The 14,380-nt window shown below is 39.8% G+C and overlaps 1 protein-coding gene across 1 annotated transcript in view; it reads right to left on the reverse strand.

Annotated features, from left to right (window-relative positions):
* Positions 1 to 10,433: 10,433 nt before the first annotated feature.
* Positions 10,434 to 14,380, reverse strand: part of kpna3 (karyopherin subunit alpha 3) — a 94,801-nt gene continuing 90,854 nt past the window's right edge. Inside the window, exon 17 of the mRNA XM_033032807.1 lies at positions 10,434 to 12,595. Coding sequence (XP_032888698.1) covers positions 12,497 to 12,595 — 99 coding nt within the window. The 3' untranslated portion in view covers positions 10,434 to 12,496. The remainder of the gene's footprint in view (positions 12,596 to 14,380) is intronic.

Genomic DNA, 14,380 nt, shown 5'->3' on the forward strand with positions numbered 1-14,380 from the left:
TGACATAGTATAAATGTATAATAAAATTAAGAATTGATTCCCAAGTATTTTTTTTTGAATGGACTAGTTTATTGAGTCATTCAGCAAAGAAACAGGCCGTCTGGCCCATCTTGGGCATGTCAACTATAAATAATCCGTCTACACCAATCCCATTTATAAGCACTTGGTCTGTACCCTTGTATGCCTTGGTGATTCAAGTACTCATCCAGATAATTAAATGCCGTGAGAGTCTTTTCTGTCACCACCTATTCTGACTATCTTAAGAAATAAAGATATTTGCACCAATGTTAAGGGAAAAACAAGTATACAACTTGAAAACTCAGAACTTTACTTGCATTCTCAAATACCTTCAATGTTTATTTCCAGCAGTTTTTCAGAAGGTAATGAAATAAACAATTTGTTCAAGAATTAATTCAAAATGGCAAACTGCCAGTCCCAGGTGGAGATATATTGACAACAGTAATTAACACTTTCCTCAGCTTTAGTATGCCTCCTTCAGAAAGTGGTAGGTATCTCCAACATCCTCATTCAGTAATTTCTAACCCAAACCTATTGAAAGAACCATGCAATGTCAAATATTTTGGGCCAGGTGGCAATTGGTAGACAAAGCTTTACTGCTACTCCCACAGCTGTGGGGAGGGTGGAAGGAGACTAGTTTTCTTGCCCGAGTGCACTCAAATCATAACCTGGTACAGACCACAGACCACGTATCAAGTCTGGGCTATTTCTGATCACAGCACTTTTTGTTCACTTTTCATGGTTTTTCCCATTCTTCGATCTGCATATGTATTTGAGCTGAAGGACAATCCCAATCATATGGCAAAGGTTGAATTTTACAGGCTAAAGAGTACTGAAAGTGATAAAGGCATATTTCAGCATTATAGTGACAAACATAAGTAGTTACAAAGACAAATGATGCTCCACAGGTAATCATTATGAATATGATGAGTCTAGATGCACCTTGAGCAGGATGCTAAAGGCATGAGGAAGGAGAGAATGGAGACAAATGTGTGAGATGGAAATGATCATAGAATTTGGGATATTTAGCATATGGTAAATAATTAACATAAGTGATAAAAAGGATACGAACACGTGCAATTTCAAGATCTGCCACAAAGTTGTATTGTGATTGGAGCCTGTTTTTCCAATGAATCTAATGTAAAAGCAGATGATTGACAAGACTACGGAGGAAATGTTAGTCTTATGGGGCTGTCCCACTTAGGCGATTTTTCAAGCGACTGTCACCTGAAAACCTGGTGACTGTCAGAGTGGAACACACACACAAACATCGCTTCCTTCACCAGCCCGTTATGCAGGCGGGGGACAGGGCAAGCGGGGGGAGCGCTGTCTGAGTGAAATTCACACAGTGCAAAGCCAATGTGATACAGACACACACCGCAATGAACAGGAAGGTTGGCGCTGTAATTAAGATAGTGAAAGCACAGTGTAGGGGAAGGGTCACGTAAGTCCTTTAAAAGAGGGGGGGGGGGGGGGGGGGAAGGAGTGGACACATTTTAAGAAGCCAGAGATACAGGGCTGTGAAGCTCGGTGGACAATAACATTACCAGTCGGTTATCCTTGGTTCTGAAAACTACTGCTTATGTTTTTTTCCCCCCAATGAGCCAATGAAATTCACTGGTCAGCACCAGCTACAACCTATGACAACCTTCGACCTCCTGGCAACTCTCTACCACTGCACCTACGGCATGAGAATTCTCGCTAACCTCCATGGCGGCTTCAGGTCGCGACTAGTTCCCAGAATGCGGGAACTCCTCACGACCATGAAGGCGACTACCCGGCAACATGTGGCGAACGCATAGTCTCCTGCAGTCGCCTAAGTGGGACAGGCCCATTATGACAGATTTTATAACAAATCTACAACTACATTTTTACATCAATACGTGCTAATCAGTTGGAGCTGGGAGTATAGCCATCATTTTCAAACTTCCATATGAGAAAATCTGGAGGTGTACTGAATGGAGAATGATGGCAATGATGGACTTCAAAAAGGATTAGACAAGCTCGTAGTTTGACAGAATGGTGATAGGTGAAATTTAAAACAGAAATGTGAAGTGTTACATTTCCGAGGAAGAATAAGAGGCTATTTAAAATTGAGGGCACAATTTCAATAGGGGCACAAAATCAGAGATCTGGGGTATATATTTATTGTTTGTTGAAAGTAGTAGGGAAGTTTGAGAAAGTGATTATAAGATATAATTTAGACAAAAATGCTGGGGAAACTCAGCGGGTGAGGCAGCATCTATGGAGCAAAGGAACAGGCGACGATTCGGGTCGAGACCCTTCTTCAGACTGCTATTCCTTATTCCTTCGCTCCATAGATGCTGCATCACCCACTCCAGCATTTATGTCTACCTTCAATTTTTCCAGCATCGGCAGTTATTTCTTAAACATAAGATATAGGATCATCAGTTTTATAAAAAGCAGAAGGCTCTAAGGCCAAATAAATCATAAACATTCATAAAACAACTGGAGTATTGTGTATTGTTCATGGCATCACTCTGAAGGAATAATATAAATGCTTTGGAAAGGATCTTGGAGAAATTTAGCAAAATGATTCTGGAGACCTTGGTTATGTGAATGGACTGGAAAAACTGGGGTTGCTCTCCTTGAGACAAAGGGTATGAAGAGATCTGAGATAAGTATTTAAATTAATGGGGAGCTTCAACAGACTAGATGGAGGTAAAGCATGTCCATTGACAGAGGGATCAGGAACTAGGAGACAATTGATTAAAAACAGCAAAATTGACTGATATATTTTTAAACACACCCAAAGGTTTGGGCCTTGGAATGGCCTGCCAGGGGTAGTGGTAAATGCTGATTTTATTGTGGCATTTAAAAAGGAACACAAAAGATGGTATTTGCAGGCACAAACTATTGTTTTTACATAGAAAAAGTGCAGACTTGACAGACCATATGGGTCCTTCCCTGCTATATAACCTATCTTTGTTGACCTTGTTGGGAGTGTATTATAAGCCTAACATGGAACAAATATGCCAGGAGATTGCAGGCAGCTACAAGACCTAAAAGGGTGTCATGGTAGGATATTTTAATTTTCCCAATATAGACTGGGACCATCATAATGCCTAGACTGTGGAATTTATCAAATGAGTTCAGGAAAGTTTCCTCAGATGTAGAGGGCCCTACAAGGGAGAGGGCAAAGCTTGATCTACAATTGGAAAGAGCAAGTGACTGAAGTGTCCGTGGGCAAGCCTTTTGGAACCAGCAACCACAGTTCTATTAGCTATAAAATAGTTATGGATAAAGACAGGGAGAGCCCACAAGTTAAAATGCTGAATTGGGCAAAAGCCAATTATAATGGTATTAGACAGGAACTTGCAAAACTTGAATGTAGTAGGGAGTTTGTAGGCAAATGAACATCCAAAGAGTGGGATGCTTTAAAAAGTGCTGATAAGAGTTCAGGGCATGCATATTCCTGTTAGAGTGAAGGGCAAGACAGCGAGAAGTAAGGAACCCTGGATGAGAACAGAGATTGAGGCTCCGGTCATCAAACAAGGAGTCCTGGGACACGAGGAGGCATCTGGGGTCAAGTGTATCTCTGGAGGTTTCAGGAATTCTTCAGTAGCATACTTAAGAAGGAAACCAGGAGAGCAAAAATGGGGCAGGAAATAGCACTGGCAGATAATATTAAGGAAAATCAAGAGATTTCATAATTACATTAAGTGAAAGAAGGTAACGAGAGAAAATAGGGCCCCATAGAAACCAAAGCAGTCACCTCTGTGTAGTCACAGATGGCATGGTCCTCATTGAGTATTTCTCTTCTGATTTTACCATGGAGAAATACATGAGGATTGGGGAACTTGGGACAATGGTGATGTATCGAGGACAGCCTATTTTGCGGTTGAGGAGGTGCTGAATATCTTAAGGTGTATGCATGAAGATACATGCAGTGTCCTCCATAATGTTTGAGACAAAGACCCATCATTTATTTATTTGCCTCTGTACTCCACAATTTGAGATTTGTAATAGAAAAAATTCACATGTGGTTAAAGTGCACATTGTCAGATTTTAATAAAAGCCAGTTTTATACATTTTGGTTTCACCGTGTAGAAATTACAGCAATGTTTATACGTGCCATTTCAGGGCACCATAATGTTTGCGACACAGCAATGTCATTTAAATGAAAGTAGTCATATTTAGTATGTTGTTGCATATCCTTTGCATGCAATGACTGCTTGAAGTCTGCGATTCATGGACTTAACCAGTTGCTGGGTGTCTTCTCTGGTGATGCTCTGCCAAGCCTGTATTGCAGCCATCTTTAGCTTATGCTTGTTTTGGAGGCTAGTCCCCCAGTTTTCTCTTCAGCATTTAAATCGCACACTAAATTGGGTTCAGATCGGGTGATTGACCTGGCCACTCAAGAATTGACCATTTTTTAGCTTTGAAAAACTCCTTTGTTGCTTTAGCAGTATGTTTGGGATCATTGTCTTGCTGTAAAATGAACCACCGGCCAATGTTTTGAGGCATTTGTTTGAACTTAGGCAGATAGGATGTGTCTATACACTTCAGAATTCATTATGCTACTACCATCAGCAGTTGTATCACCGATGAAGATAAGTGAGCCAGTACCTTCAGCAGCCATACATGCCCAGGCCATAACACCACACCACCGTGTTTCAGATGAGGTGGTATGCTTTGGATCTTGGGCAGTTCCTTCTCTCCTCCATACTTTGCTCCACTCTGATAGAGTTAATCTTCATCTCATCTGTCCACACGACCTTTTTCCAGAACTGTGGTTGCTCTTTTAAGTACTTCTAGCCAAACTGTAACCCAGCTATCCTATTTTTGCAGCTAACCAGTGGTTTGCATCTTGCGGAGTAGCCTCTGCATTTCTGTTCATGAAGTCTTCTGTGGACAATGGTCATTGACAAATCCACACCTGACTCCTGAAGAGTGTTACTGATCTGTCGGACAGGTGTTTGGGGATTTTTCTTTACGATAGAATTCTTCTGTCATCAGCTGTGGAGGTCCCTTTGCGATGAGTGTAATCTGACTGTACTATCTTACACCATCATCTCATCAGCCTGCCAGTCCCTTTGCGATTAGTAAACTCACCAGTGCTCTCTTTTAATGATGTTCCAAGCAGTTGATTTTGGTAAGCCTAAGGTTTGGCTGATGTCTCTAACAGTTTTTATTCTTGTTTCTCAGTCTCATAATGGCTTCTTTGACTTTCATTGGCACAACTTTGGTCCTCATGTTGATAAACAGCAATAAGTTTCCAAAGGTGATTGAAAGACTGGAGGAAAGACGAGGTGCTCTCCTACACCTGCATTAAGGAGGCAATTAAACACACCTGAGCAATTACAAAGCCCATAGTGCTTTGAAATGGGGGGACTATGTATAAACACAGCTATAATTTCTACATGACGAAACCAAAATGTATAAAAATGGCCTTTATTAAAATCTGACAATGTGCACTTTAACCACATGTGATATTTTCTATTATAAATCTCAAATTGTGTAAAGAGGCAAATAAATAAACGATGGATCTTTGTGCCAAACATTATCGAGATCACTGTAAATCATCTGTGCCTGATCAAATATATCCAAGGATACTATGAGAGTCCAAAGAAATTACAGGAGCCCTGGCTGAGATATATGCGTCATCATTAGACAGGGGTGAGGTGCTGAAAAACCAGAGGGTGGTTAATGCTGTACTTCTACTTTAAGGTATGGGAATTATAGACAAATGAGCCTAACATTTGTGGTAGGCAAGTTACAGGAGTGGATTCTGAGATATCTATGCATTTGGACATACAAGTGCTGACAAGTTAGTGAGCATTTTTTGTATGTTGGACATCGTATCTTACAAATCTGATTTTGAGTTTTTTGAAGTAACTAAATAGGTTGACGAGCTCAAAGACATATTCATAGACGTTGTCTATAAGGACTTCAGCAAGGCATTTAATAAGGTTCCGTTTGGTAGGTTGCCCTGAAAGTTAAGATCACATCGGATCCTGGGAGAGCTTGACAACTAGACAGAGAATTGGCTTCATGGACGAAAGCAGAGGGTTGTTTTTCGGGCTGGAGGCCTGTGACTAGTTGTGGATCAGGATTTGTGCTGGACCCATTGCTATCCGTGGTTTATATCAGTGAATTGGATGAGAATGTACAAGGCGGATTATGACGTTTGTAGGTGACACTAAAGTGGGTGGTATCGTAATGAAGATGATTATCAAAAATTACAGCAGGAGCTTTATCAGTTGGGCAAGTGTGCTAACAAATGGTTAATTGAGTTCAATCCAGATAAGTGCGACATGTTGTATCTTGGGAAGTCAAACTAGGGCAGGACTTACACAGTGAATGGCAGTGGACTGGGGAGTGTTGTGGAGCAGTGGGATCTAGAGGTACAGATGCATAGTTCCCTAAAAGTGGCATCACGTGTAGAAAGGGTGGTCAAAATGACTTTCGGTAAATTGGTCTTCAACAGTCAGGATATTGAGCATGAAAATTGAATGTTATGTTACAGTTGAACAAAAAGTTGCTGGTGAGGTCGCATTTGGAGTATTGCAGTTCTGGTCACCCTGCTATATGAAAGATGTTGTTAAACTGGAAAGTGCTGAGAAGGTTTACGAGGATATTGCCAGGATTTGAGGGTCTGAGCTTTTGTGTCAAGTTGGGCTGGTTAAGACTTTATTCCTTGAAGCGCAGGAGGCTGTGGGATGATCTTATAGAAAGGTATAACATCATGAGGGTAATAGATTAAGTGAATGCAGAGTCTTTTACCCTGAGTAGAGGAATGAAGAACAGAAGACATAGGTTTAAGGTGAGATCAGAAGGATTTAATAGAAACCTGTGGGGCAACTCTTTCCTGAGGGTGGTAGGTATATTGAAGGAGCTGCCAGGTTGAGGCAGATACTATAATAACATTTAAAAAACATTTGGACAGGTTTATGAATTGAAAAGGTTTAGGGCGATATGGACCAAACGCAGGCAGGAGGGACGAGCATAGATGGGGCATCTATGACAGCACGGGCAGATTGGCCTGAAGAGCTTGTTTCCATGCCGTGTGACGTCAAATCTTTCATACCTATTACTTGTGAAAATATCTCTTAAATGTTTTTCATTGTACCTCCCTCAACCACTTCCTCTGGTGTTCGTTCCATGCATGTACCACTATCTGTGGGAAAAGTTGTCCTTAGGGTTTCTATTAAATTTTTCCCCTCTCACCTTAAATCTATGCCCTCTAGTTCTTGATACCCCAGTCCTGAGAAAAAGATTGTGTGCATTCACCCTATGTTACTCATGGTTTTATACACCTTCACAATATCATCCCTGAGTCTCCTGCTCTTCAACGAATAAAGTTCCTGCCTGCCCAACCTCTCCCTATAACTCAGTCCATCAAGTCCTATAGGAAAGCTTTTTGATAAGTTTGATTAAACAAAGAGATGCTGTGGTCACTCCTGATGTATGTTTGACATCAAAAGGCACAACATTTTCCAACAATGGTAAGACCTGCTAGTTCAATCCCGTCCAAGTTCTAGATCTGGAATCTGCAGTAGGATTGATTGTGCTCAGAGTACAAACACAAGTGGATTCACCATGACCCACCTTTTTTAGCCTAAGAGACCAGAATGCCAAGTTCTGCTGGTGTGCCAAGTTGGGATCAGTTAATCAAACAGTGACAAGTACCAATGCTTAGCAATTCCAGGGTAAGAAAATAAACTTGATCAACAGTATTAGACCTACATACGAACTTTTCATATTAATGCTTTTTACACACAGAATCTCTACTCAAGTATAGCAAAAAGAAAAAAAAACATTTGTTCAGTGATCATCTTCATTCCAACAATAGCTCAGATTATTTTTTCAGTACATTATGTTCAGCTTGGAACTCCACCTGGAAAATAATGTCTTATTTAAAACTCCAAATATGGTCACTACCAGTACATAGACTGTGTCATCATGCTGTGGGTTATTAATAACAATGTGCATAAAAATGACTAAAGACTACATTATAATTAATTACGATGTATGCAATATAAAAACAGAAATGCTGATAAATACACGTCTTTCAACCTCACTAGAAAAAAAAAGATAGGTTTAATGTATCAGGTAGTAAATATGTTCAAGTTTCCAGCATCTTATAATTTTATCTTGTTATAAAAGATGAAATAGCCGCACATTTGGATAGCAGTAACAGGATCGGTCCGAGTCAGCATGGATTTACGAAGGGGAAATCATGCTTCACTAATCTTCTGGAATTTTTTGAAGATGTAACCAGGAAAATGGACAAGGGAGAGCCAGTGGATGTAGTGTACCTGGACTTTCAGAAAGCATTTGATAAGGTCCCACATAGGAGATTAGTGGGCAAAATTAGGGCACATGGTATTGGGGGTGGAGTGCCGACATGGATAGAAAATTGGTTGGCAGACAGGAAACAGAGAGTGGGGATTAACGGGTCCCTTTCAGAATGGCAGGCAGTGACTAGTGGGGTACCGCAAAGCTCGGTGCTGGGACCGCGGCTATTTACAATATACATCAATGATTTGGATGAAGGGATTCAAAGTAACATTAGCAAATTTGCAGATGACACAAAGCTGGGTGGCAGTGTGAAATGTGAGGAGGATGCTATGAGAATGTAGGGTGACTTGGACAGGTTGGGGGAGTGGGCGAATGCATGACAGATAACGTTTAATGTGGAGAAATGTGAGGTTATCCACTTTGGTAGCAAAAACAGGAAGGCAGATTACTATCTAAATTACGTCAAGTTGGGAAAAGGGGAAGTACAGCGGGATCTGGGAGTCCTTGCTCATCGGTCTATGAAAGTAAGCATGCAGCAGTGAAGAAAGCGAATGGCATGTTGGCCTTTATAACAAGAGGAATCGAGTATAGGAGCAAAGAGGTCCTTCCGCAGTTGTACAGAACCCTAGTGAGACCACACCTGGTGTTTTGTGTGCAGTTTTGGTCCCCTAATTTGAGGAAGGACATTCTTGCTATTGAGGGAGTGCAGCGTAGGTTTACAATGTTAATTCCCTGGATGGCGGGACTGTCACATGCTGAGAGAATGAAGCAGCTGGGCTTGTACACTCTGGAGTTTAGAAGGATGAGAGGGCATCTTATTGAAACATATAAGATTGTTAAGTGTTTGGACATGCTGGAGGCAGGAAACATGTTCCTGATGTTGGGGGTGTCCAGAACCAGGGGCCACAGTTTAAGAATAAGGGGTAAGCCATTTAGAACGGAGACGAGGAAACACTTTTTCTCACAGAGAGTTGTGAGTGTGTGGAATTCTCTGCCTCTGCGGTGGAGGCAGGTTCTCTGGATGTTTTCAAGAGAGAGCTGGATAGGGCTCTTAAAGATAGCGGAGTCAGGGGATATGGGGAAAAGGCACCTATTGTCCATTGTCCATTATCTTCTGTTTTTATTTTAGATTTCCAGTGTTTGTAACCATTGCTCTCTCTGTAGCCACTTGTTATAAATAAACATTTATATCCTCAGGTGCATTCATTTTCCATGAGGCCTCACTAGGATTTTCTTTTAAAAGTATAATTTCTACACGTTATACTTGAGTGAACAGTCAATTATATTTTCACTCTCTGAAGATGGCAATGCCATTTTAAAAATCTGCTTAGAAAAATAAATATTAATGGAATTAAGGAAATAAGTAAAATTATTTTAATGACTTCAAAATAACTTACAAACTCCTTTGTGTTTGGATTTGCAAAAATAGCAAGGGAAGAAGTTGGCTCTCTAGGTCAGGCCTAGGATTGATAATTCACATTAGTCCCCTAAAAGCTACTCGTGTGGATTCTCCACAATAAGTTTGTGGCAAATATACTTGTTCCTGACAAATTTGCAGCCACCAGTCCACCTGGCAGCTGGAAGCAACACATCACTTCATCCTCCAAAGTATATATAATGGCAAATAAAGGAAACCCCAACCATTTTCATTTGTCAGGTAGCCACCACCCCCCCCCCCCCCCCCACCCTCAATCATGCTGCATTTCCTCTGTTAAATAAAGTCCATGACAGAATACTACACAAATGAAACACTTTTCACCATATGAATAAAATGTACATTATCTGCTTTATCTCTTAAACTTGCTGACCCACTTATCAGAGATTGCCATGGTTTGATTTTCATGGCCCTACTGGCCATGTACCATGGAGTCTCTCAGACCACTAATAATATTCAAATAAAAGTGTATGTTAATTCAGATAGCTATGTTCTAAAGAACATTTATTCATAAAGACTGCCCTTTTTAAATCTCCAGGCTAATGATGATTAGAAATAGGATTGAGTGGCTTAGAGGGTTGAGTGTTTCTTATGTGGCATCAGAGCTGCCAAAAGGACACCAATATGTAACCTCAGAAATGAACTTTGTTAATGGTGGGGAGGTGGGAGATGAATTGCCTTTTAGACCATTAAAACAAGAGGTAGTTGTTAAAACTTTAGTTTCAGAATTTAGTTCTTTTTTGTAATGAATGTCTCTTTCCACATAGTAAATCACACACACAACATTTTAAATTCTATATTGTGCGAATGGATATTATGCAGTTACCATATGTAGCAGATTTACAACATAAAAATATATAGGAAAAACAAAGGCACAATGAAATCCAACTCATTCTTCAGGCAGAAGAGCTGAAATGAGCCACCTTAAAGAGCGATTTTAATTTAAAATTTATAAAAAGGATATAAATAAACAAGGCCAAAACACGATCTGTATCATTAAAACAGTTTCATTAGCAAGTAAAAATCTTGCAATTTTATATGAGCTTGTATCATTTAAAGATACAAGATATGGTAATCTTTAAAGTGGCTCAGTCTTGGTGGCAAGGTATTATGATGGATATAAACCTGCACAATTTTGTTCATCAATGAAAAACAATTTGTCAGCAGAGCTTTGATTGCATTTTTCGGATTCAATTACAGTAGGTACTGCCCACACTTGATAACTACATTAATTCAAATGCAATCTGCTGTACAATAATGCTCTGGGGTGGGGGAGGGAAGGGGGCCTTTACATCCAGTCACCATAGTAACAAACCCCATCCCTGTATGGAGTCACCTAGCCCAATACCCACAAAACTCACCCTATGCACATTGAATAATGTAAATAAAGCATTCAATGTCAACGGACCAGATGTATACTTAACTGTAAGCTTCTGTACAGCCTTATATAACGCTTAGATTACATTCTCCATAAAGATTTACACTCCTTTTTGTACATTTTATCAATTTTCCTCTAGTCATTTGAAAAAGTGTGGTTTTAGATCCTCAAGTCCATGACCAAATTTAATAAAACAGCTGTTGATTCACAGCCATCAGCAGTATCCACAGTAAGGAACGGTCGATATATGATGCAAGACTGTCTAAGACTGTGTGTCACTGCAAACATGGAAGCTCCACAGTTTAATCCCACTAAAAGTCCAACAAATTACTTTTCTACTGGATTGGCTTAACCTGAAATTAAAGAAAATACTGATTCACCTAACAGTTGGAAGCAAGATTCTCAATGGATGAAGTGATTAATTTTTTAGTGTTTTTTCCTCTTTTGTGTACACACACTTTACCTAACAGAGCGAGAATCTAAATGTGAACATGAAATATGGGTGAATCTTGCTTTCAGCTTAAAGCAGAGGCTCAAGTCACATTGATATAATAATTGCAGCTTGGATAAAACACCATGCACAGCATTTGTTAAGTACTTCCAAAGAGCAGGGCAGAAAAAAAATAAACACAGGTTCCTAGTAGTGGTTGTAGTAATCAGCAGGGGCTTTTTTCATAGAATTTGCATAAACTGTCAATAAGTCATTATTAAACTTGGCTCCATTCATTAGGTTTAGTTTTCCAGCCTAGACTGAGAAGCAATGTAAACTTAACAATCTAACATGGATGCACGCTGGATTTTTTTTGATATAACCTCCTTGTGGCAAAAAAATGTTTTTGCAGTCGCCAGAAAAATAAAAATCCTGATTTCAGTTCATCCAAGGACTACTTTGGCCAATGGTGTTTCTACAATATTTGCAAATCCTTCTACTGTAAGCCCCAGGGTAAAGTCTTCTAAAAAGCTTACTTCACATGTCAAAGCCAACTCTCTTTTCAAGTCCCATTAATAAATACCTAATCATTCAGAAATCTTCCTGTTCTACATAGAGAGCAACTATCTTGTGTGTCTAATATGTAACGTTGTAAGTGAGACTGCTATTACTGTCACAGGAATCGGGAAACAGGGAGGAAAAGGTAGAATCACAGGCGATGTTGGGATTACTCTCGTTTTCTGATATGATAGTTACTCATGGGCTCACAAGAATCATGCACACGTGTCAACAATCCGTGTGGTAGCAGATTTTGGCAATTGCTGAGTGATTGATAATTAGACTTTTCAAAAAGCATCAAATGTAGATGCGCCGCGGATGTCTCTCGAGCCTCCATCACACTCCTGCTTGGTGAATTTTTTTTGCTGTTTTGGGTAGGCAAGGGACAGGGAAGCTGCAGCATCTTCTCAACCTAGAAATTGAACTCCTTCGTTTGAAGGTTCGCTGATGGGTCGAAATTGAAAGTTCCAGCTTGAGTTGCTTCGGGAAGGAGACTTGGATCTTCATCAATCTATTGTGAAACAGAATTAATGAACAGCATATATAACAAACACTACAAATTCCTTTGAACAGAGCTTGTGTAAAATGAGATTGTGACTGTTTGACAAGTCACCAATGCTTTTTCCTCCATCTAAATAATCCCATTTATCATAAGAAATATTAAGAAATACTTGGGATTATTAGTCTCCATCAGCTGCTATGAACAATTTGACAATGAGTTACAACAGCAATGTTTAACCCGAACATTGCTTGCATTCCAACTATTTGCTGTAAAATAAGGAATTTAGAAACTTACTGAAATGGAACATTTGTAAATGACCAAAATGGTAAGTTTGGTAAATGGACAGTTTTTTTAGAGGGATACGAGTCAAACGCAAGCAAGTGGGACTAGTGTAGATGGGACATTTTGGTCGGCGTAGGCAGTTAGGCCGAAGGGCCCGTTTCCACGCTGTATGACTTTAAGTTTATTTTACATAGAAAGAAGTCTATATTAATTTGCAATCTGATACTTCAAAAGACCAAATCAAATATATAAGTAAAATTAGTAATTACTTGACAATAGAAAGATTAACTCATCACCACCAGATTAACGCATCTTTGTCTACAAATTTTGAGATGAGATGCACAAGACTGATAACTTGTGACATTTGTACTCCTGGGTTACAGCAACTGACAGACTCTGACTGCACTATCTTACACCATCATCTCATTCAGCATTGATGGAGGGGAAAAAAGTGTGCAATTTCAAAAATGATTGCTCAACTCCTCATTAGGCAAACTTACTGGGAATAATAGGATCCAATCCACTGCACACATTAGAACATTGAGCACAGCATAATTTAATCATGTTTGGATTAAAACAAAGAAAACTAGGCTGGTCAAAAATTCAGATACCTTTCCATGCATCTCATTCTCAATTAACCCCATTTAGTTGCTGACAAGAAATTCAGAAATTCCCTGTTTTGATTTATTGTTTAGGCAAATTAACTGACCATCTGTTTCAGCAGCAAGAAATACTGCAACTCCACAGACATCCCTAAGGTAGGGCAGATTTAGCCAGGATTCCCAGCTGTGTACATGTATGAAAGATACAGTGCCCCCCATTATGTTTGGGACAAAGACACATCATTTATTTATTTGCCTCTGTACTCCAAAATTTGATATTTGTAATAGAAAAAAATCACATGTGGTTAAAGTGCACATTGACAGATTTTATTAAAGGGTATTTTTATACATTTTGGTTTCACCATGAAGAAATTACAGCTGTGTTTATACATAGTCCCCCATTTCAGGGCACCATAATGTTTGGGACACATGGCTTCACAGGTGTTTGTAATTGCTCAGGTGCGTTTAATTGCCTCCTTAATGCAGGTATAATAGAGCTCTCAGCACCTAGTCTTTCCATCACCTTTGGAACCTTTATTGCTGTTTATCAACATGAGGACCAAAGGTGTGCCAATGATAGTCAAAGAAGCCATTATGAGATTGAGAAACAAGAATAAAACTGTTCGAGACATCAGCCAAACCTTAGGCTTACCAAAATCAACGGTTTGGAAGATCATGAAGAAGAAACAGAGCACTGGTGAGCTTACTAATCGCAAAGGGACTGGCAGGCCAGGGAAGACCTCCGCAGCTGATGACAGAAGATTTCTCTCTATAATAAAGAAAGATCCCCTAATCTGTCCGACAGATTAGAAACATTTCAGGAGTCAGATGTGGATTTGTCAATGACCACTGTCCGCAGACGACTTCATGAACAGAAATACAGAGGCTACACTGCACGATGCAAACCACT

This window comes from Amblyraja radiata, chromosome 14, assembly GCF_010909765.2.
Source record: "Amblyraja radiata isolate CabotCenter1 chromosome 14, sAmbRad1.1.pri, whole genome shotgun sequence".
Lineage (NCBI taxonomy): Eukaryota > Metazoa > Chordata > Chondrichthyes > Rajiformes > Rajidae > Amblyraja > Amblyraja radiata.